Genomic DNA, 21706 nt, shown 5'->3' on the forward strand with positions numbered 1-21706 from the left:
GGGAGAATGCGACCTAGAAGATACAAAGGCTGCTTCTGCTAAAGAATTACTTAATTCCATATCTTGGAATTTAAATATTAAACAATTTTCTTTATTATTTCAGCATTAGGTATTAATAAATTCGGTATATTTTATCTAATGTTTTGTAAAGTGGATGCCACTTTTTCTTCCATTCCTAACGCTTTTTTGCTTCGCCGGTAGAGCCGGCCTTGGATCAAAGTTACATAATAACTCATATAATAAAAAAAAAACAACTGATTATTTATTATCCAAGTAGTTATGACAATAAATTTAAACTTAAACAGAAAGTTTTCAAAAAATATAAATAATACGGAGCCATTAGAAATTTCAATAGTGAAAGATAAGTTATTGTGAAAAGAAATTACAGTCTACTTTTTATAACTATTAAAATAAATAAAAATTGTGAAAGATATTTAGTTGAGGCTTTAACACTTGAATCTATCAAAAAAACTAATAATGCATAAAATGGAACCACATCTAAAATCACAAAAAGGACAACCATTCATTCTAGAACTATCAAGTCTAGTAAGAAATAAAAAAAATTATAAATTATTTGAAAGTACATAAGGATTTAGTTGCATAAAGTTCTGAGATGCATCAAACTGAATATTTTTCAGTTCGCGATATTCTCGAAAACAATTTCTACGTTTTCTTTAAACTGTTTACTTATTGCCCAAAAGAAAAGAGTTTTACAACTTTTATTTGAAACTTCCTTGAGGCTCCTCTAAAATCAATGTTCTCTGGGGAGAGAAAAAATGGAAAATTACAATTTTTAAGTGCTTTAATGGATTATGACCAAATGAAGAGAGGTTTTCTTCAAGGGAAAACAACTCGAAAAAGCGTTCTGTATTTCCTGGTGGACAGATGTTCTTCAAAATGAAATTTTTTGCAACACAGCCTATAATCAAAAAAGATTATGAAACTCTAGAACCGTTCAATGGACTGCTTATTTACTCTTTAAATAGAACTAATGATCACACTTCATTCTAAATGCTTTAAATATTTTTAAAAAAAGTGATAAAAGAATGTATCTTTACATATTAAGTTTAAAAAAACAAAATCAAAATCGCTCATAACTGAACGAGCTAATACAATAAATACGCTGTTCCGTCCTAGTGATTTTCAAGTTTGGAATTTTTGATACATATTGCATTCATATTAATACAACCCTTGAACAACTGACCCACCGGACAGTTTTAATTATGACAGTTCATTATATTGGAATGACAGTAATGGATTGGGAAGAGTAGTAATCATCTTCCCCTCAAGTGCCCTTAAATCGAAGTACAGCTTTTGAGGTAAATTGCTAAAATCTATTCTGTAAATTTGCCTTTCTTGGAAATCAAAAATTGCCACTATGAGAGGGCACTACACCAGGGGACTTTTTTCCAATATGGTATAGAGGAAGGAATCGCACCTGTGTGGACATACTGACCCGAATTATATGCTACAGCTACTAAAGAACTAATCTCAACCGAATGCAAACCCTCCAATCACGGAGGAACTTGGATTCTACCAATGTTTTGTAATGCTAAAAAGATAGCTTTTTTTCTTTTTTTTTTTTTTTTTTGGAGGCTTATCCCCGAGAATCCTGGAATAGAAAATGTTTTAAATACAAATTATGGACATTTAGGCGGTCAAGTAGTGTATAAATTTCAAAGAAAACGAAACCATTTTTTGAACAACGAAAGAACGACAAATTTCCGTGAAAAACGTAATAGTTTAGCTCTAGTTTGAGCAAGATGCGATTTTCGCCTTGAAAAGGAGCTAACTTCCCCTTATAATTATATGTGCATGTTGAGCAGTAGAAATGTAAAGGTATATGAAATATTATATGGTTTTATGGTAGAGGCAGGCATTAAAGTTTAACAGATTTTAGGCACTAATGAATTATAAAAACATAAAGGTTTAAATCTAAATTTCTGTTATTTATGTACAAATAAATGATATGCTGGCTGTATGGTGCTACCGATGCCAATGCAGAAAATGAAAAAAAAAAAAAGATGCGATTTTTAGTACTTGAGATATACTATAGAGATACAGCTTCAGCCAAAAATTTGGGACGATCTCAGTTATCTTCTCTTTCTACGAGTGATGAAAAGTAATAGATAAATAAGTGTAAGTGCATAAATAAGTAAATATTGTAATAGTTACTCTGTTTCTAGGAAAAAGTGATGTGTGAACTAAGAGATGAAAAATCATCTTCAAATGAAAGTGACAAAGTGAAAATGTCAAAAGAAGTGAAAAAATTTGAAAATGTAGGATTTATTCATGAACCAACAATAACAGCAATAGATGAAAGAAGCGTGGATACAACACCTGTACCTTCAAAAGAGTTAACAAGTGTAGGTTTTGGTAATTCCGAAGAATTTTCTGATACGTCCGTTGAGCATGAAGAAGAGAAAAAAGAAGTCTGTGTAAAGTAAATTTTACAGTTTGCTTCGTTTTTGCATTTTTTTTATTTTAAATTTGAATACTTTTGTTTTGCGCCCTAAATTTGGTGATCATAGAGAAAAGCATTATTTAGGTTTCAGCCATTCTGAAGAGATCACCGAACTATTTGGTTGGTTGTCTATGCCTTAGAGTTGCGTTACACGCCCGTTGGCTGCTTGTATTTTTTTTCTTTGAACCAGCTCAATAGGACGTTCGTTTTTATTTTAACTAACAATGGTGATTGGTCTTTTCTTGTGAAGCCTTGAAAGACAAACTTTATTCAGATGGCAATTGCGCTGCATTAATAGGATTAACATTTCACTTTACATTTTAAATTTCACCCTAAACTATCCAACTTATGGGCCCCGCCCATAGTGAAACTATCTGTAGTTTCTGAGTCTTTCTTGCTACACAATAAGGCCGGACTTATTCAGCCTAGACTTGTTATGGTCCAGCCCGAAGACCCGTGCAGAAGGTATGCCTTGTTCCCTTGTTCAAATATTGTCTATTGAATGATTTTTTACGTCACAAGATGGCTCTAAGTAACCCAACTCTCCAGCTCAGAAACTCCAAAGGCCAAAAGATAGAGAGTAATCACTCAGAAAAGCCGCCAGGTCTTCGTTTCATTGATCCGAGTGTATGTCCTTGCCAAATGTTGACTGCTTAAATACCAACCGAGAAACCTCTCATACTCTTCGGCCCAAATTTATGTAACCAGCATCCTCCACCAAAAACTAAACTTTTAAATACTAGTCCTTGTTCCTAATTGTGACATCATCAAAATCAAACAAATGCTTTGTTTGATTAGCATGCTAAGAATGTAGCAGCAACTATTTCTCCCCAATAAAAACTTTAAAAAAAAAAATAATCTTTCAAAATTTTATGACAATTTGTACGACTTTATTCGAACGAGATCAGAAACCTTACAATTTGTTTTTTCACTTGCTTCTAGTGTAAAAAGTGGAGGAAACAATCAAACATTGAATTCTCTAGACTTATTTAATGAAAATGGGGACAGTCAAGTTAAAACTGGTCTGGACAAACTGATACCTTATCATCTTTTTAACTGTATGTAAGTTATCAACCTTGAAAAGCACATTGCATAAGACAGCTAGTGTTTTTCATAAATAGTTATTTAATACTCCATAAATATAATAACTAATTTTTTTTTTTTTTTTTGTTATCTCTGATCCAACTTTCTCTGAACTATTTTCAACAGAAATCCAGACATTCTTATAAGAATCAATGATGTTGAATTTGGAGTACATAGACCGTTATTAAAATTATACACCTCGTATTTCGAAGATGCTATAGCAGATTTGGATGAATGTATCGTCACTTTACCAGAAGTAATACAATTCGTTTAAATGTAAATTGTGAATTTAAATTTAAGTTTTTATTTTATTAGAATTTATGTTAATTTTTTTGGTACACTTTTAAACAATATATAATCAGGATACGTTCTTGATATTTAGAGTAAAGTTTCAATGGAGACATTTCAAGCGATCTATTCATGGATGTTGCACGAATCTGAGGAAGCGACGAAATGTATTGATAGAAAAAATATAGCCAATATCTATGTTGCTGCAAAATATTTGAATTTGGAAGGTATATTAATATTTATTTGTCAATTTTAATGACAATTCTGAAGCTTTAAGTTAAGAGCTTTGTTTGAAATATCGTTGAATTGCCATTGTTGGCGCTGTAAGTTTTTGCAGGTAACTGCCTTTTTATTCTAATTCAACCTTACTCAGTGATTCACATTAGAACTGCTGCAAGTAACCATCTCATTCAAGAACGCTCGGTTGGTGAAACGTTCTGGAGCAAGTTCACTTGAAGATATTTTTGGAGAGCATTGATCTGGGGACATCTCCCGATTAGGGCACATGCTTAATCGAGATACCTGGAGATCTTGTAGCTAATTTATTGCTTGGTTCTACTTTAGATCTTTTTATTTAACTATTTTATTTAATATATATATTTTTTTCAGATCTAATCAAAACTTGTAGAATTATATTAGAAAGTAGAGATTTATTTAATGAAATGACAGCATTTTCCTTATTTATGGAAGCTTACAATCTTGGCGACAGAGAAACTCAAGGGATGATGTTGCCCAGGATTCAAAGTGTTTTTTTACACATTGTCTCATCATCTCTGTTTGTTAATCTACCTGTGGATATAATTTTAATGCTTTTATCTTCTGATTACATTAAAGTGCACAGGTAAATATTAATTACGTAAATGTGCCATAATTAAGAATAAATATAAATTAGTAATGTTGAAAATGATTAAATCGTTCTAAATTTTTTTTCCTGAAGTGAACTTGATGTCTTTTATTCAGCCGTTAAATGGTTACTATTTGATTGGCCTGCAAGAGGTTTTAATTCGTCTCGAGTGATGCAGGTAGTTAGATTTGCATTATTAAGGCCGTCACAATTGATAGACTTGAAGAGATGTCCAGATTGTCCTATGATAAAAATGATTACAAATGCAAGAGATATTTTGAAGTTAATTGATGATGGCATTGCGTAAGTTGGCCTTCTTTTTAATATAAAGTATTTTGTTCTGATCAATACTTCTTTCAAAATGAAACACCCTGATCCATGTTATTATATGTATTAGTAGTGGAGTACGTATATTATGCATCAATTCATTAAATTTATCTTTACCGAGTGTTTGTGAGAAAAACTCGGAAAATGGGAAAACTCAATCTGTAAAGTTATTCTTTAAAAAAGCATATTTTTTTTTGTATTCCTTCTGAACACGAAACGAAAAAAACGATTAGCAAGAAGTGTATAGTTTTTCCTAGCAAGAAGTTTATTGATTCATATTTCACCTGGGACGATCTAAGTTATGCAGTTGAATGGTTATGGGGCCATCGACGCCTGAGTCTGGGACTAGGGTAAGCCAGGAGTGTTCTGGATGAAGTTGATTAGAAGGATTGTAATAGGAGGCAAATTTGGCGTGGAATTTTAAGCAGCGGTATTGAGCTGTCTGCGTCAGAGAGAAAATTTAGGTCTGTGTGGATGATGAGATTGGACACATAAAATGGAGCGTTTATAGCTCTTAGTTCGTTTGGCTGTCCCATATAATTCGAGAGAGTATGTACACACAGGAGCTATTAATTCCTCTACGCTATATTGGGAAAAAGTGCCTTGGAGTAGTAGGTATCCTATCCTGTAATAGTGGCAATTTTTTTGAAAAATGTCTCATAAGTTTTTCATTTAACTAATAAAGTTCTATTGCTTTTATTTATTTTTCTCATTAAAATTTATTTTGGGAGCCTTAAAGAAGTGCAACCAAAGTCCCACTTCAGAGCACAGCGCCTTTTTATTCGCTATAATATTCGTAAAATCAATTAATTTATATTTGGTACCAATAACATTTCTGGAATTTAAATACGTATAAAACGTAAATAAGCAAAGGAGCTAGCTGCAGAAATGTAAACATATTCAAAATAAAATAACATTCAGAAATCTCTTGTAACTTCTTTTGGTGTTTATTCAAGAATATAGGCGTGTGTTAATAATATGCAAGCGTAAACACATAGCAGGTCGCAAGTAAGTTTGCCCCAGTAGGCACGATAGTCTGAAGCATAATCTGAAACACCTCAAATCTCCGAGGCTCTCTACATTTTGTTCTATTCGGAGGTTTTTGTAGCCTGGTATATGAGCGAAGAAATTGTTTTTTACCCCCATTTCTCCCAAAATAAATTTGGACTCAAATATTTTAAAACTTTTCCCAGGCTTTCTGTAAAACTAGAAACTCATGGTAGTATTCCAGAATTATTGAATGAAGAATGTAATAAACTTGGACTAAATCTTCCATCACCAAGATGTTGGTTTGAAGATAGTATGGTGAGGATAATTTTCAGTTGAAATTGTTTGCTTTCGAAAGCTTTGTCAAAGTAATAAGTCATTCATTGTTCATTTTTATTTCAGATACACCAATCATATGAAGAATTCCTACAATCATTAGAAATCATTAAAAAACAACATCATTACTCATAATTTTTATGAATCTATTATTTGAATGCAATTAAATGTACTCCGTATAAGCAGAAAACATAATTTTTCTTAGTTTATGGGAAAGTATTGATAACAATATTTATAATTGGTATTTATTACTAAATACTTTTATATAATTTGGTTCATAAAGGAGCTATCAGTTGCTTGAGTCTATTAAATACTTCTAATAATTCTTTTTTTGCATAATACTCGAACAATTCAAAATTTAATTAATTCTTGATGCTTTAAATAGATTCTTGTTTTTCTTTCTTCATAATGAATTTGGGCAAACTTTCAGGAACAATTTCGTATCCCTAGGACTAAAATTACATACACAGTAAATTACAATAATAAAAAAAGAGAGAAAAATCTTACGACTTTCTCTTACTTCAATCCTCATTCATGTTTTCTTTAAATTTTCTACAAACATTGGCTTTTAGCAACACTTTATTTCACAGTAACAATATGAAGGTAATAAAATCATAGGATAAGCAGAAAACCAAAAACCCCTTCTTTGGAACGTTTCTAAATCAATTTTAAAACAAAGCTGTCTTTCTGTGGTTAATGTTTTAAGTTTAAAGACTTTTTGTGACGGCAGTGGTTTTTAAGAAATTCGCTGAAACTTGAAAAACCATGAGAAAATTTGCACTTTTGGTCAAGCCATTTTCTTATAGCTATTCACCTATATCTCAGTAATGTTTATTTGTATGAAACTACATATATGTTTCACTAAAATTCCACTTTAAAGAGAAGCGTAAACTACTACTCCTTTTCCTAAAATGTAGTCCTTCCAAATAAGTTGCGAATTAAAGTTGTAGCCTACATATTTACCAAGTCTATAGAAAATTATAGGAATCGTTTTCGAGATATTGGTAAAAAACTAAAAAATCTATTCAGCAAAGGGGCTTTTGAGATAATTTGATTTGGACCGAAATTATATTACAAGAACTACTGATAGAACCCGAACGAAATAAAAAGTTCTTAAATTTAACTGCGTTTTTCGTTTTTGAGTTTCGGACAGGCAAACATTGCATACGTAAATGTGTAATTTGTAAACAATTTTTTATTTAAAACTAAAAAATATTTTTATTTAATTTTGTTTATGGCTTAGAGTTCATCATAATTGTCTATTATATTTCCAGACATTTAAATTCCATAGAGAAAAAGATAAATTATAGTTCATAAATTACTCACCAGGGTGCAGCACATGCCGGCCATAGCAGGTTATTGTAATGTATAAACATTTTATAATCTTCCATTAAAGATTTTGGTAATGCTTTTTTTAAATGAATTTTTATTAAATATAAATTTAGTTTTCTCAAGACATTGACATTGTCTTTTAAAGTAAAAAGAATATGTACATAAAATTATCTTTTTTTATTCTATTAGTTTCTATTTCATCTTGTTTTCATAATGGTAAGTTTATTTTTTATCTTTAAAGTCAGTATTGCTTTTAGTTCCTTGTATAAAAAAAAAATTTATTATAGGTGATTTTCATAATGAAGCTCATGTTGCCGAAAAAACAAAACCAAATCCCTCGGATTCAATATCTAGTACTACTATCAAAGAGGTGTGAACCAATTTAATATCTATTTCTGTTAATGGAATCTTTTTTGATTATATGTTGTGATTGCAGTTAGAAAATATATGCCCTGTGAATGCACCTTGTGCAAGTTTAGACCATAGATGTATAAAATGTAGTATGAATGAATCTTGCGTATATGGCCGGCCAACCACAGTCAAATGTAAACCTCTTTTCAATTGTAACGTAAGTTTTGGTGACAATATTATTGAAATTATGAATTTATGCATTCATTTTTTGATTTAATTCAATGTTTCAATTTACCCAGGGAAGTAATGACATTGAGAAAACATTCATTTGCCAATACTGCTACCAGACTGAGAGATGGGAACATAAATGTGTTCGCAAGGCACGTTGTAATTCCGCATCATCGCCCAGAAGTTACTATAGGTAAAGTATATAAAATGGGTAATAATAAATTTCAGTAGCCGAGAGGTTAGAGAAGAAATCCACAAGTTTAAGATGTATCGTGGTTCTGGGTTCAATTCCCGTTCTACGCTTTGGATTTTTACATGTTTATTTATGAGAATTTAATAGTTTGTTAATCGCTTCCGACCCCGATAATTTGGTAGTTAGTAAATTCGTCTAAAAATTGGCATTACTTTATTTTTACTTTAGTCAATTTAAGTTTTTAAAATAGTAAAATAAACGTATTCTGTATATTGATAAGGGGGCATTTTGTAGAACCAACTGTTCTGTACATGATCACGTGATGTGTCTGGGTCGAAGAATGTTTGCACGAAATCTACCATGTAATTGGACAGGAGGACATCGATGGTCGACGGCCATGCTGTTGAGTGTTACTCTTGGAGGTTTTGGTGCTGATAGGTAGGTTGAGTATTACTATTGTTGTATCATTTAATGTAAGGTAAAGCTAAATTTGCTGGTATTCATTCAATGTTTTTTGAAACAATTGATCCTCTTTTTTAATGAAAATTGTCTCTCATAGCCTATTGTCCATCCTTCTGCCCCAGCATTCAATACAGAAAAACATTTGCTTGATTTACGTGATTGAATAGAATATCGTGCAATTCTTGAGACGATGAATGGTAATTTTTATTATAAATTGACAGTTGATCTGAAATTATTCGCTGGGGCTACTATTTCTTCTCATAACATCTACCTGCAAATATCCAATTCCCAATAGCGTCGCAATTAATATCTTTTATTTTTTTTTCTTAAGCATGACCCCTTCATGCCACATTTATAATCCAGTATGGATACCTTGACATCCTAGTAATTTCAAGTTTTGTGCACACTTTTACTCTTTTTTTTCAGGTTTTATTTGGGATACTGGCAAGAAGGGATAGGAAAATTGTTTAGCTTTGGAGGTCTTGGAGTCTGGACGATTATTGATTTCATCCTAATATCTATACAATATTTAGGACCTGCAGATGGTTCTCTTTATATATGATTTAATTTTGATTTTGTATTATATTGTTAATATGTACAGATTTATTTATTTTTTTGTTACAGATTTATTTATTTTTTGTTAATAAAATACCCAATTGTGTAGTTTTCCATAGGTGTAATTTTTATTTACAAGTATAAATTCATTTTATAACTACCTTTAAGGAAAGAGAATAAACAAAAAAACGAACTTGTGGTAAAAAAAATCTATTGGTCATTTATTTACAAATTAAGAGGTATAGTACAAAAATTTATTGCTCTCTTAGACCAGAAATAACAGTATTTTTATGAACACTTGAACAGACCTCCATTATACTATACATTTTCGATTTAACAAAGGATGCACTTACAAAAATACGATTCCAATTAAATAGATACAAAAAACGATACAAATTAAACATTTACTTTTTGCTTACTTCGATGAGTTTATCATGCTCATTCGATTGATATTTCATTTACCTTTCTAAATGTTAGATTTATTCGAACACCATTAGCTGACTTCCTCACCGGTAAAGAATGAAACCAAAATTTATTAGTAGGAGGTTGCATATGTAGTAAGCTTCCATGATCAAGTGCTACTTTTACTGGTTCCACCTTACGCAAACGATTCCTATGATCTGTATGCCTCATTACAAAATCTCTTACCTAAAAAACAGAAAATATGGCTGTAATTTGAAATCTGACAACCATTATAAAGGTTTATTGATAAATAATAGTATTACTTGTCCTAGGGAAACTGAAGCAATACCCGCTTCTACATCAAGTTCTGATTCATCGTCTCTGTGTTCACCTATGTGGTCATTGCCATTGCGGTATCTACTCATGTTCAAAATTAAAAAACAAAAAAATTAGGCTCTTTAAATAAGTCTACGTTGTAAGCAATTCACAATTTACCTATTTATTAACACGAAGTTATAGTAATATCCAAGCAGATTGCTAACTGTATCCCTCAAATCGGAGAGAAACTGAGGCCATGATAATGCTGGTAACGTGAGACCAGAGAATTTGTAGGATAGCCCAGGGTCACCGAATGCAACCTATAGGAATAAGTGCAGACTGTTATATTTCATAAGATAAAGCATTAAGTAACTTTTAAGTTAACAAAAAATCTATAGTTATCTAACTTGTTGTCTAGGTATATCTCGCCATTTACCAAATACCCGTATTTTGGTAAGATCTCCAGAAAAATATTGTACTTCATTTTCCAAAGTATCGAACAATTTATCAGCCACTTCTTTTTTCAGAAAATTTGGTGAATATCTCATTTGCAATTGTTCGCCGGTAAAATCCACCCACCTTATCTCCCGTTCGGCACTCATGTTGTTATTGGGAATTAAGGAGGTAACAATTCCAATACTTTCATTACGATATCGATTCTTTTCTTTGAATACCTGGTATCGAATGCTCGATAATTTTTCCCATATGATACTAGGTACCGATTCTTTTGAAGGTACCTTTTTAGTCCTTAGATTTTACTTTTTTCCTAAAGGAGCAAATCAGGAATAGAGCGGTCTGTGATAGAGTTGGCTCACTTGTCATAGTCCCTATTAATGTATACAAAGTAAACTTGTAAACAAAAATAACGTGCATTTTAGAGATAGTAATAACATTCTTGGAATGATTGTAATGTAACGTAAGTACTCTTGGTACTGGTTAAGTTCTTTAAGTATAATAATAAAATTAAGAAATACGAGAGTATGAATTGTTACTCACAAATTCGATAAGTGAATCCACCATTTTCCAAATAATTATTATATAAGTCAAAATGGTTTAAATTAAAGAACGTTTTAGTTACTGTGAATGCCGCTAAGCAGCGCGGGAATTTATTTTTCAAGACTAATCTCAAGTTCCTATGGTTACTTTTATTTAGTATCTAATAATGTAACTTCTTTTTTATTGCAGAAGGTTTATGGTTTTTATGTTCTTTTATATCTTCTAGTATTATATGTTTTTTTAATATTTTATTATGATAGTTCTCAATTAGTTTTTGTTTTAGTATTATTTTCTATTTTGTATAGTTTTCTAATAGGGCAAAGTTTCATTTATAAGGGAATTTTATATTTATATTCTTCTATGTAAAGTGATCTGTCTTTTTTGTTAATCTGTTCACCACTATAAAAGGTATTTTTTAAAGTCTTTATTAACATTAAGCATAAATTCAATCACTTTTAATTATTAATTCTTGTTTAAAAAAAAATATATGGAATGAGCTACAAACTAAAATACTCCGCTTTCTTAACACCACAAGCTGCAACAAGAAAGTTTTGCGCATAATAATAATCTTAGAATTCAAACTTTATTCCATGAGGTGACTTTTGTATTGTGTATTAGTTTTTGCCTTTTTCTTAGACTGTATTGTACTTAACTTAGTTCCTTTTCTAAGGTAGTAATCATAAAGTAATGCGAATTTAAATAAATATCATTAGTGCTAGCAGTTTTGTTAAAATCATTTTAATTAAATTTCCCGAATCTGATGCGAACGCTGTATTTTCTCTTAAGAAAAAAAAGAGCCAAGTAGATCATATTTCATTGAAAAGATTTCACTTAATAACCCTTTCTTCCCACAGGTGCTACGACCGAGGAGTCATCTCATTTCTTTGAATAGATTTTAATTAATAGAATATTTTCTTGCCTCAGGTTCTAAGATCGTGGATGTGAGATCTGGGAACCTAGAATGGCGATCTTGAAAAGAGAAGAGATTTTCAACTTGCTGAAAGTTAGTCTAAAATCATTCAACTTATAAATCGTCATGACACTGACTGATAAGTACACATCAGTTTTTTAGATAAGTTTTTTATTTCTATTAATTAATTGTTGATTTTCAGCATTTTGTTAGTTAATTTAAGTAAATATATTTTCCTCAAATTTATTTTATGTAACAGTTTTTCTAAAGTAAGAATTTTACAATTATTCTCAGAGCTTATAGCAAAATAAGAAAATAGCGAACATAATTGCAACCATCTTGACAATAAATTAACGAATATTCTTGAATCAAGTTGTCGTTGATTATTTTGTGTACTGAGTAAATCTATAAAAGGTGATTTAAGAATTAGAATGATCTGTTTATTCTTGTAAATAACGAGTATGATTTATTTTAGGAGCCAAATATGGGCGCTTCGTTCCGAGATAAAATCGGAATTTCTAATGATGGTGGCTAGAAAGGCAGGAAGGAGAATCCAGGCGCAAAATGGTCCAAGAAATAGCGGCTGCCAGGATAACTGCTGGAAATTTTTTTTATCAACAAATGAAGGATGCTGAAGGTAAGATTTTTTTAAACACTTGAGTATAGTGACTTTAAGCGAAACAATTCTTTATATTATATTAGTAGATCTTATATTACTTTCTGATCTGTATTAGATTTCTTCAGTCCTATTTATAGGACTTGATGGCATTGAGTTTTCTTAGTGCACCGCCAGATTCTAGACAGTGTATTCTGTCCATTATCAATTCTCATGAACGAAAATATCGAACGAAAGGTAGTTATAACCTGAACTCGTAGTCCCGAACTGCGCTATCGGTTTCCTATCACAACTAATATCTGGCGGGAAAAAAAGCTAACTTAGTTTAATCTTAACTCATGTAAATGAGTTTTCAAAACTGAATGTCACCAAAGAACTAATCACATTCCTTGTAATATGTGGGTTAGTTAGCTAAGAGTTTCCTGAGTTATTATTCCAACCGGAGTGGTTGCAACGTAAAAATGAATGCGTCTTTGTGTGATAAATAATGTTGGAATATCTATAGAAAGTCTGAAGAAAATCTGAAGAGTGCCATTTTTAAGAAAAAGTGCGTCTAAAGAGAAGTACTGGACCTCTAGATTAGAGCAAATCTATTTTTTACTTTTTCGGGACAATGGAAGGTTTATTTAATTGAAAACTCAATTTAAAAACTTTGAAACGATCTGGACATTTCGTCTGGCAAAGAGCTTAAACGTTAGCCGATGTAGGAATCCTCAAAATTAATTTAATTCTAATACAATTCGTAATTAGGCTGTCCTCTTTTCTTTTAGCGAATTATAGTATTAAATAATTAATATTGTAAGAACCAAACAAAATCAGTTATTGTGGAAGATTGCAAGGGAATTAAGTAAATTGCATACAAAAAAAAGAAGGGGACTCACGTATGTTGTAAAGTGGGCGAATAGTGAATAGTGGCTCAGCCTAGTGTTCTATTCGATAGTGAACAGCCGTAGGTCCCCCTGAGCAGTTGTCCACCACACGCTGCTATTTCAAATTTGTTCACTATGTCGTAAGGTGAATTAAGTCTCTAAACAGAATACCTCCGGTCTCTTAAATTTTTCCATATTTAACTCGACATTTGCTGAAAAAAAAAAAAAAAAACCATTGCTTATTCTAACCCACAAAAGAAACGAACTAAATTCATCATGTTAGACAATTTTTACAAGATACTAAAAGTAACACTACTTGCTACTCCACTGAGTATATTCTAAATATATCCTTAACTCACTCCTAACTATTTACAGTCTTTCAATATCATACACACTGAACATCTTAACAATCCTAGTTGTTTTAATTTCTTAATTTATGTATTCATTTAAATTGTTACTTTTTAAAATTAAACGTTTCATAACTTTGCTCACATACCGGAAATTCATTTACAGCGAAAAATAATAATAAATCATCCAAGATTTGTTAAACGAAATTTGAAGAAAAGACTCCACCGTAAGGAAAGGAAGTCAACGAACTTTTTTCGATCGAATAATTTTTTGTAAGTAATATTTTTATTCATTTATTTAATATTGAAGATAAATGTAAAAGAAATTCATGGTCATGTGTACAAAATTTTTGTTGCATTAGTTCGAACTAAAATAGCACACTACATATTTCTATTTATTTCTTTATTAAAAATATTTTTAAATTAATTACTTTAATACTCTGTCCAAAATTGTTACCATCCAAAAAAAAACATACAAAGAGGTGAAAGGGTTCATTAAAATTCAAATAACGACACGTTTTTTATTTTTGCAATTTAACTCATTCAGAATTATAATTGTTAGAAAATATGTGAAATACTTATTAAAATTCATTGATAGTACTTTATATCAATATTTTTATTTTTTTAAGTATTCTCTAAGTCTTCTATTTTAGTATATTATATTTTTTTTCTTTCATTAATTGTTTCCACAACTAGAGTGTTTCCACAAATTTTCGCCAATTTTATCAGACATTTTTGCACTAAAAAGCTAGTTACCTTCAATATTAAACAAGTGATTCCATTGAAGAAGCCGTAACCCACCGCATTGTCCAATTTTCTTCAGCTTCTCTGGAAAAAAGGGGGGGGTGGAAAAAATGAAAACAAAGAGTTATACATAAGATAAGTGAAAAGATTTAGGAATGTCTAGCTGTTATTAAAAGAAAAATCGGAAAGCCTAGTTACTCACAAATTTCCTTACTCAGAATTTTAACAACACATTAGATATTCATAAATAAATTTACCATAAGTCCCGCTTTGACGTTTTGGCCGGGAATGTTCTGTTTTGAAAGTATGGTGCCGGCTCCCCGGTGATTTCTCTGATTCTGCTAAATAAGACAAGGAATTGTATTCACGCAGATTTACGATTATTTTTATTAGTAAAAAGTGTAATTAATTATAATAATTTATTATTTAATTGCATACATTGTCGTAATGTAAATCAACTTCCATTACATGGCTTCTCAACATGTGTTCTAGGATTGTGTCATAGATAATATTGGATTATGTACTGTTTCTTTTTTCACTCGCCTATTAACAAGGTTTTTTTTATTGTGAATTTTCTCATTAAGAAGTCCGTAACATTTTGATTTCTGTTTTCTCTTTCACTTTCTCTTTTTTTTAATAAATAAAATAAAATAAAATTATTGCAGTTGAACTATTTTACTCACATTTCTCTAGTCGTTTGATACAAAATGTGTTCTCTCTTCTTGTTTTTTCCACTGTGCAAATCTTGATTACTTTTTGGATGAGATAAGGACTTCGCAGGCATTAGTTTCTTCAACAACTTTCCATAGAACCCAGATTCTTCTGTTTTTCTGTGCGCCATGCTCACATTCATCCACCCTTCTACTGTTTCCAACGCAAGTATCTATATGAACAATATCCTAGAGTTCTTAAGCAGATTCCATCATTCCACTGATTACTTGCCATTCCTCTTTCTATTTCTACCACTAGAGAATGGTCCGAACGAATGAACTTCTTGAACTTTTTCTTTTTTTTTTTCTTCACTGCCATTAGAGAAGGTCATCTTGACCATAGGTAATTGGACCATTCACTTTGTTCGTATCCCTTTAAAAGTTGCAACGCCCAGAAGCCTTTAATTACATCTTGTTTCAAGCTTATCTCCTCAGATACTCCAATTTTTGTTTCTCTTTTCTCATTTTTCGTGATTTTCACAAAAAAAAATAGCTCCGATTTGTGAACTTTATTGCGAGAAAACTGCTTAAAATAAAATAAAAAAAAAAATAGACTTACAACTTTAATTTGTAACGTTTTTTCACAAAAAAAATAGCTCCGATTTGTGAACTTTGTTGCGAGAAAACTGCTTAAAATAAAATAAAAAAAAAAATAGACTTACAACTTTAATTTGTAACGTTTTTTCACAAAAAAAAATAGCTCCGATTTGTGAACTTTGTTGCGAGAAAACTGCTTAAAATAAAATAAAAAAAAAAATAGACTTACAACTTTAATTTGTAACGTTTTTTCACAAAAAAAAATAGCTCCGATTTGTGAACTTTGTTGCGAGAAAACTGCTTAAAATAAAATAAAAAAAAAAATAGACTTACAACTTTAATTTGTAACGTTTTTTCACAAAAAAAAATAGCTCCGATTTGTGAACTTTGTTGCGAGAAAACTGCTTAAAATAAAATAAAAAAAAAAATAGACTTACAACTTTAATTTGTAACGTTTTTTCACAAAAAAAAATTAAATTGCAGTCAAGGTGAAATTTTGCAGGTAAATTTTACAACTAATAAGTTTCAGGTTTATTGGGGTCTTTATTTCAGGGTTATTAAATTTATCAGCTGTATTGAGTACTGACACATACTAAAAGTCAGTTACGTTTTCTATAATGTAAACTATTCCGATTTCTTTTCTACCTTTATTTAAAGTAAATAATAACAATTAATCCTTTTTTTAAAAACTAGATATTTTATAAACTTGCAAATTCAAGTGTTTAAAAATAGAATTTCGACGTAGATTTTATATTTGCTTATTGGCTTGTACATCCATGTTGTTTTCTCTCCTAACTTAGAAGCACGTTTAACATTTTAAATTTAATCGTAAATATTTTGAAGTTATTGTAAATTATTTTTCTAAAAAATTTATTTTATAGAATTTTATTATACTATTTTTATTTGTTTTAATTACTTATAGCCAGGAATAATGTATTATAAAAATGTGTTAGGAATTGGCGTTGTTTTAAATAGTAAAAAACGGCTGTACAATTTTATTCATTTTCGGATATTAGATTATTGGACTGTTTTTACTTATTATTGTTATTTTTATTATTTGTTTATTAAAAAGACTCACAACGGCACAAAATATTTTGATGACTCTTTGATTTTGTTGGATTGTTGCTTTAATTTCTTTTCTCTTCTGGCGGTTCTAATAATACTGATTGCTAAGCGCTAAATAACCAATATAATTTTTCTTGCTATAGGAAGCGAAATTGCTGAAATTGTCATTTCAGAGACCAAACCTTTCGAGGAGATCATTACTTATTTTTTTATTATTATTTTTTTTTTAATAATTTAAGGCGCGTGAACATCTAAGGTTATTGGCGCCCGGAGCTTTTTTCAATGCACTGCCGACCTCCGGATAGTGTTCTCTCGTTACAGACAACACTGTCCATCACCGTATATTGAGCTGTTAGGAGCTCCTAAGAAGAGAAAATCTAAGGGCCAGCAGCTGGATTCTCATTACTATCCGATTAATATTGCCACTATTTTCAAACTATTATTTCTAACTATTATTATTATTCAAACTATCATTATATTTTCAAACTGCTATTTCGAAACTGTGCTACTGTTTCAGTTTCACTTTCATTTCCCAACTTTTTCAGCTTTCGAGGTGCCCATATTTTCATCCCTGCGCGCCGCCACTGATACTTGTCTTCTTCCTTTTTTTAATCAATCACTAAATGCGGGTTTATTTTGAACCCGATGTGCCCAGTAATTAGCAGTTTCAAAAATTGTTTTCATGCTTTTGTTTTCCACTCCTCTGGAGAAGAATAAATACCATAGAAGATGGGGCTATCTCAGTTTTTATAGCGAGATGGACCATTAAGGTCAGAGGTCTTGAGGTCAAGTCTAGGCATGCTATGCTTGGATTTTCTCTTCCAAGCAGCCTCTACAGCTCTCTGTCTATTCTATAAAGTAAATTTGTCAACCTTGAGAATTGTACTCAAGAAAAAAGTCAAGTGCTTTTCATAAAGTATTTTTCTGTTTTTTTGTTTTTCTGTGTTAAGGTCATGATAATATTTTAAAATCAAATATGTGGACATATTTTGAATTTATAATACGGGCTAGGCGATGTCTTAAAACAACTTAGAACTTGTGCCAGTACAGCTGGTATAAATAAATTTGCCATTTCCGTTTTTCTTTTTAAATTTATACGGCATTGTCAGTGGGAGTTCCTGGTTTTGTTACATTCAGCGCATTTTATTATTTATTTTATTTTTTTTTTTTAAACTTTTCAAAATTAAATGTACTAGATTAGTTAAATTTATCCCCCTTTTTTTAAAGATACTATTTTTCATCCTTATTCCCTGGGTCCTCTACCCCGATTGTTCATTATATGTATAGCTATTTTTATTTTAGTTGGGGAATTTTCTGCAAATTTGTCAACAGACAGTTCCCTGATTAAAGGATGGTTTTTTAACTTTTAAGATTTAAAACTTAATTGAGCATTCTTCAACTTTTCTTTATATTCTCAAGTATTATTCTTGAAAAATTAATAGGTTATTCATAAAAATCAAATAAAAAATTGTTTCCAAAGAGCTTAAATTCGTTGAAAAATGATTTCTTAAAAATAAAATCTCACGTAGTTATACAATATTTTGTTTTGAGCTAAAACAATTTAGATAAACGTAACGACACAGATAATGTTTACATAATGCATTCATATGTCACCGAAAAATGTGTTAAAATGTGGTTTATGTGCAAGCAACTTTTCCCATATAATTATAATTTGTAGATTAATGCTTTATTTTGTAGATTTTTTTTTTTCTCTCTATATTTTTATGCATCAGAATATTATAAAAATGTGCAAATATTTTTTTCCCAAACTACGTAATCGTTAGTAAACAAAACTTATCAAATCCCTGCCATAGATTTGCCCTCTCTAGGAACCCTGTCAGCTCACTGTTCCGGGGATGTACAGGGTAATCTGGAGCGGGGGAAAAAAAATTATCTGGAGACCGGCAGTGTTCAGAAAAACGCTCCGAGCTCCGATGGAGCTCCTTACATTAAAAAATTCATAAATAAAAGACAAAATTATCATATTCTTTTATACTACTTCTCAGGACCCAAAATGTACACAGCCAATCGTTGAAGATCATTTTGTTCCCACTTCCAAAATGTTTATTGCCAGTGAAAAATTCAATTAAAATTCAATTTCTCTCACTATTCGTTAGAGAAAATGATTAAATTAATTTAATTAACTTCATTATTAAGTACAATATTTGCTTATATTTATAGTGGTGCGATCATAACTGTGACTCTATGAGGTGACTCTGCCCTTGAAATAGCTGTGTCGCTCCCACACTGAACAGTAACGATGTTATTTAACAATAAACACACCTGTAAATTACAATAGATAATGGACATACTTTATGTAATGGCTTTAGTAGTGGCTTTAAACAAATCTGATTATTGATAACATTATGCCAATTGTTCGAGGGAATAGAATTAAATGTGCCGTCCGTAGTACTGGGGGTTAACTTCCTCAAAAACTTTATTAAACATTTACTACTACAAAATTTTTGCAAAATAAGTACACTATTAAAAGAGAATTTACTTACCCTATATTATCAAGAAAATTTAGAAATTTTAACTTTTTAAAAATTAAAAAAGTAGCCAGAGTTAGGTGTTTTTGAACGTTACACTTTATCGAGCAGTTTTTTGACAATCTACCCTTATACAACCTGTCCTACCGGACAATTTTAATGTATAACAATGTAATGCACAGAGAAAATTTCTTTCAAACATTGACATTGTTGGTCTTGAATGGTTATAACCCCCAGTGGTCATTCCGTCCATCATATCCAAAAAGCCGCAATTTGTTACCCAGTTTTGCAGGTTTTCCTGACAAGATGATTAGATGTACCGGGTTTCCTTTTTAAACAAAGAGAATTTCCAGATCTGTTTAGTGGTTTTGTGAGATTGGAGTTCCATTGTTTTATTGGAGAATTGTGATCCAGTTGAAGTTGATATGTTTTTTGCCATTCCGTTGAGATCTACGTATATCTAGTTCATGTGCATTTTAAGAAGATGAAGCTTGGTGATTATTCAGTTTCTTTCTCTTTTCACAAACTAATCCGGCATTTTTTTTTATTAAAACCCAAAAATAAAATGTAAAGTTTTCCTAATTACGTTTTGCTAGAACTAGAAAGTAGAAATGTAAACTATTAACGGTGAGTTTGCGTTGGCATCTTTTAATGCGGAAATTCATTAACTAAACAAGATGACGTACCTACTCATTAGTATTCATGTGGGACACAAGCATGCGCGCTCCAACTCTTTTTATTGAAGAGCAGAGAAATTATTTGTTTAAATAAATACACAATAGTATTCTTTGTTGGCTTTTTTTCGTGAGAGGGGGGTTCGACGTTTAATGCTAGTTGTGCCAATTTTTTTAAATATTATTTTAATTTTTAATCCGTATTATTTTATTTTATGTTATGTAATATTATGCAATACAATTGCAAAAAAAAAAAAACTCTCTTAAACACACTCATAAAACTTTATGGTTGCATTATTTGCATTGAACGAAATCAGACTATCAGACCAAGGAATTGTTTTAAGGCTGATGAGTGATGAGACTAAATCCCTCGACTGCAATGATTTTTTTTTTATTTAAGAACACGAACCATGTCCAGAGCTCTGGATATTGGCGATGCCAAAATATTATAATGAACTGAGGAGATGGTAAAACTATTTTTAATTGACTAAAACTTGAAATTTGTCTAAAAATAGCTGTTTAAGTAGAAGTACCACTTTACTGAATTTTCTCAAAAACTGCTCCAACTATATTTTTTTTTTTTTTTAAGATCGCAAGCTTTTGCAAAATTAAGTTCTTAAACTTCTCTAAAAAAATCTAAGAGTACTATTCAGCATCTTTACCTGCATATTATCAGTAAGAATTAAATTCATATTTGTTAATTCTAAATTTTAGTTGGTAGGTTCTGCTGAAATATCAGTTTATTACTGAATAAATTTTAATTTTTCGCTGAGTCAGCAAGTGTAATGACTGGCTAAAACTTAGAGGAAGTTAAATTCTGTACTAAAAAGAAGTATATCATCATCTGTTGACGGATGAAAATAGAAAACTGATCAGAAAAAGAAAAAAAAGTGCTTGCTGTTACGGATAAAATAAATTTATGTTATCCAGCACTAAGCACCTGGACCACATTTTCAAATAATTTATTGGTAATCATCACGTAAACGATCTATATAAATCGGTGAGCTGATTATTTATAATCAATATTAAGATGAATTGATGTTTTCAAAATTATTGCTACTCTTTAGCTTTTACATAGGTTGCGATTGATTCAACTATCAATGTTTAAGATATTCTCGATTAGAGGCACGGTTAATTTAGATGAAAAAAAAAACATCCACAGAAGTGTGGGTATCGACTTCACCATTTTCGTAGGATGAAGGTGGAACTTCAAACCCACGATTAGTTATTATTTATCACCCACGGAGGAGGAAAAAAAAAAATTAGATGTTGGTGTCCTTCAGATATCTATTTGAAATATTTCTTATTAATTTTTTAATATACGCTTACAACATAGTACAATCTTTAACGAAAACTCTTCATTTAAATCAAACTTAAATGTACATCAGCATGAAGCTTGATATCATAGACTTAAGTTAATCGGTTGATTGCTTCAAATTTATCATAAATAGAATTTTAAAAAAAAATCAGATGAAAACACATTTTTTCCGAACTATTGAATCATATTAAATTTTTATAATATACAGTTTAAAAAAAAGACGTGCATTACGCTTAAATGATCCTTAACAGAGTCGTTTAC

General features: G+C 30.7%; 4 protein-coding genes across 14 annotated transcripts in view; 3 read left to right on the top strand and 1 right to left on the bottom strand.

Moving 5' to 3' along the window:
* Positions 1 to 407: 407 nt before the first annotated feature.
* LOC141448064 (kelch-like protein 18) lies at positions 408 to 8026 on the top strand. Of its 6 annotated transcripts, none has more exons than XR_012454819.1 (10): positions 408 to 546; positions 2187 to 2443; positions 3407 to 3526; positions 3674 to 3803; positions 3930 to 4062; positions 4445 to 4676; positions 4773 to 4982; positions 6200 to 6311; positions 6396 to 6570; positions 7604 to 8026. XR_012454819.1 is itself a non-coding variant. In XM_074116111.1 (9 exons), exons 1-9 carry the CDS (start codon positions 478 to 480, stop codon positions 6462 to 6464), a joined length of 1332 nt encoding a protein of 443 aa, XP_073972212.1. In that variant the 5' UTR covers positions 408 to 477; the 3' UTR covers positions 6465 to 8026. The 6 variants fall into 6 exon arrangements, 4 of the variants coding, with proteins under 4 accessions (XP_073972212.1, XP_073972215.1, XP_073972214.1 ...); XR_012454820.1 differs by having other exon boundaries at positions 6396 to 6540; positions 7603 to 8026; XM_074116111.1 differs by having other exon boundaries at positions 6396 to 8026.
* Positions 7669 to 9457, top strand: amx (TM2 domain-containing protein 3 almondex). Its single transcript, XM_074115791.1, has 6 exons — positions 7669 to 7684; positions 7949 to 8031; positions 8098 to 8229; positions 8312 to 8433; positions 8728 to 8871; positions 9322 to 9457. Exons 1-6 carry the CDS (start codon positions 7669 to 7671, stop codon positions 9455 to 9457), a joined length of 633 nt encoding a protein of 210 aa, XP_073971892.1.
* Positions 9458 to 9644: 187 nt separating this feature from the next.
* Positions 9645 to 10772, bottom strand: LOC141448067 (DNA oxidative demethylase ALKBH2-like). The gene is made up of 4 exons (XM_074116122.1): positions 10578 to 10772; positions 10348 to 10490; positions 10176 to 10269; positions 9645 to 10098 (listed from the first exon to the last, which is right to left on the bottom strand). The coding sequence occupies exons 1-4, from the start codon at positions 10770 to 10772 to the stop codon at positions 9889 to 9891; spliced, it is 642 nt and encodes a 213-aa protein (XP_073972223.1). The 3' UTR covers positions 9645 to 9888.
* Positions 10773 to 11093: 321 nt separating this feature from the next.
* The window catches only part of LOC141448065 (MIF4G domain-containing protein B), a 44933-nt gene continuing 34320 nt past the window's right edge, over positions 11094 to 21706 (top strand). For 3 of the 6 annotated variants that reach the window (XM_074116117.1, XM_074116115.1, XM_074116121.1), the window contains exons 1-2: positions 13579 to 13706; positions 14075 to 14181. The gene's annotated coding sequence lies outside the window, so the exon portion shown is untranslated. Of the gene's footprint in view, positions 12714 to 13578; positions 13707 to 14074; positions 14182 to 21706 lie in introns of those variants that run through there. The other 3 variants (XM_074116116.1, XM_074116119.1, XM_074116118.1) reach the window with 3 other exon arrangements.

This window comes from Rhodnius prolixus, unplaced genomic scaffold (assembly GCF_049639745.1).
Source record: "Rhodnius prolixus isolate KJV_2025 unplaced genomic scaffold, Rpr scaffold_13, whole genome shotgun sequence".
Lineage (NCBI taxonomy): Eukaryota > Metazoa > Arthropoda > Insecta > Hemiptera > Reduviidae > Rhodnius > Rhodnius prolixus.

Coding starts and splice junctions, on each gene's coding strand:
- LOC141448067 (XM_074116122.1), bottom strand. CDS start 10,772: ATGAGTGCCGAACGGGAGATAAGGTGGGTGGATTTTACCGGCGAACAA. Junction 10,491..10,577: donor GAGATATACCTAGACAACAA/GTTAGATAACTA, acceptor TTATTCCTATAG/GTTGCATTCGGTGACCCTGG. Junction 10,270..10,347: donor AACTTCGTGTTAATAAATAG/GTAAATTGTGAA, acceptor GAACATGAGTAG/ATACCGCAATGGCAATGACC.
- LOC141448064 (XM_074116111.1), top strand. CDS start 478: ATGCATAAAATGGAACCACATCTAAAATCACAAAAAGGACAACCATTC. Junction 4,983..6,199: donor TTAATTGATGATGGCATTGC/GTAAGTTGGCCT, acceptor AACTTTTCCCAG/GCTTTCTGTAAAACTAGAAA. Junction 6,312..6,395: donor GTTGGTTTGAAGATAGTATG/GTGAGGATAATT, acceptor TTTTTATTTCAG/ATACACCAATCATATGAAGA.
- amx (XM_074115791.1), top strand. Junction 8,434..8,727: donor TCGCCCAGAAGTTACTATAG/GTAAAGTATATA, acceptor GGCATTTTGTAG/AACCAACTGTTCTGTACATG. Junction 8,872..9,321: donor GGAGGTTTTGGTGCTGATAG/GTAGGTTGAGTA, acceptor CTTTTTTTTCAG/GTTTTATTTGGGATACTGGC.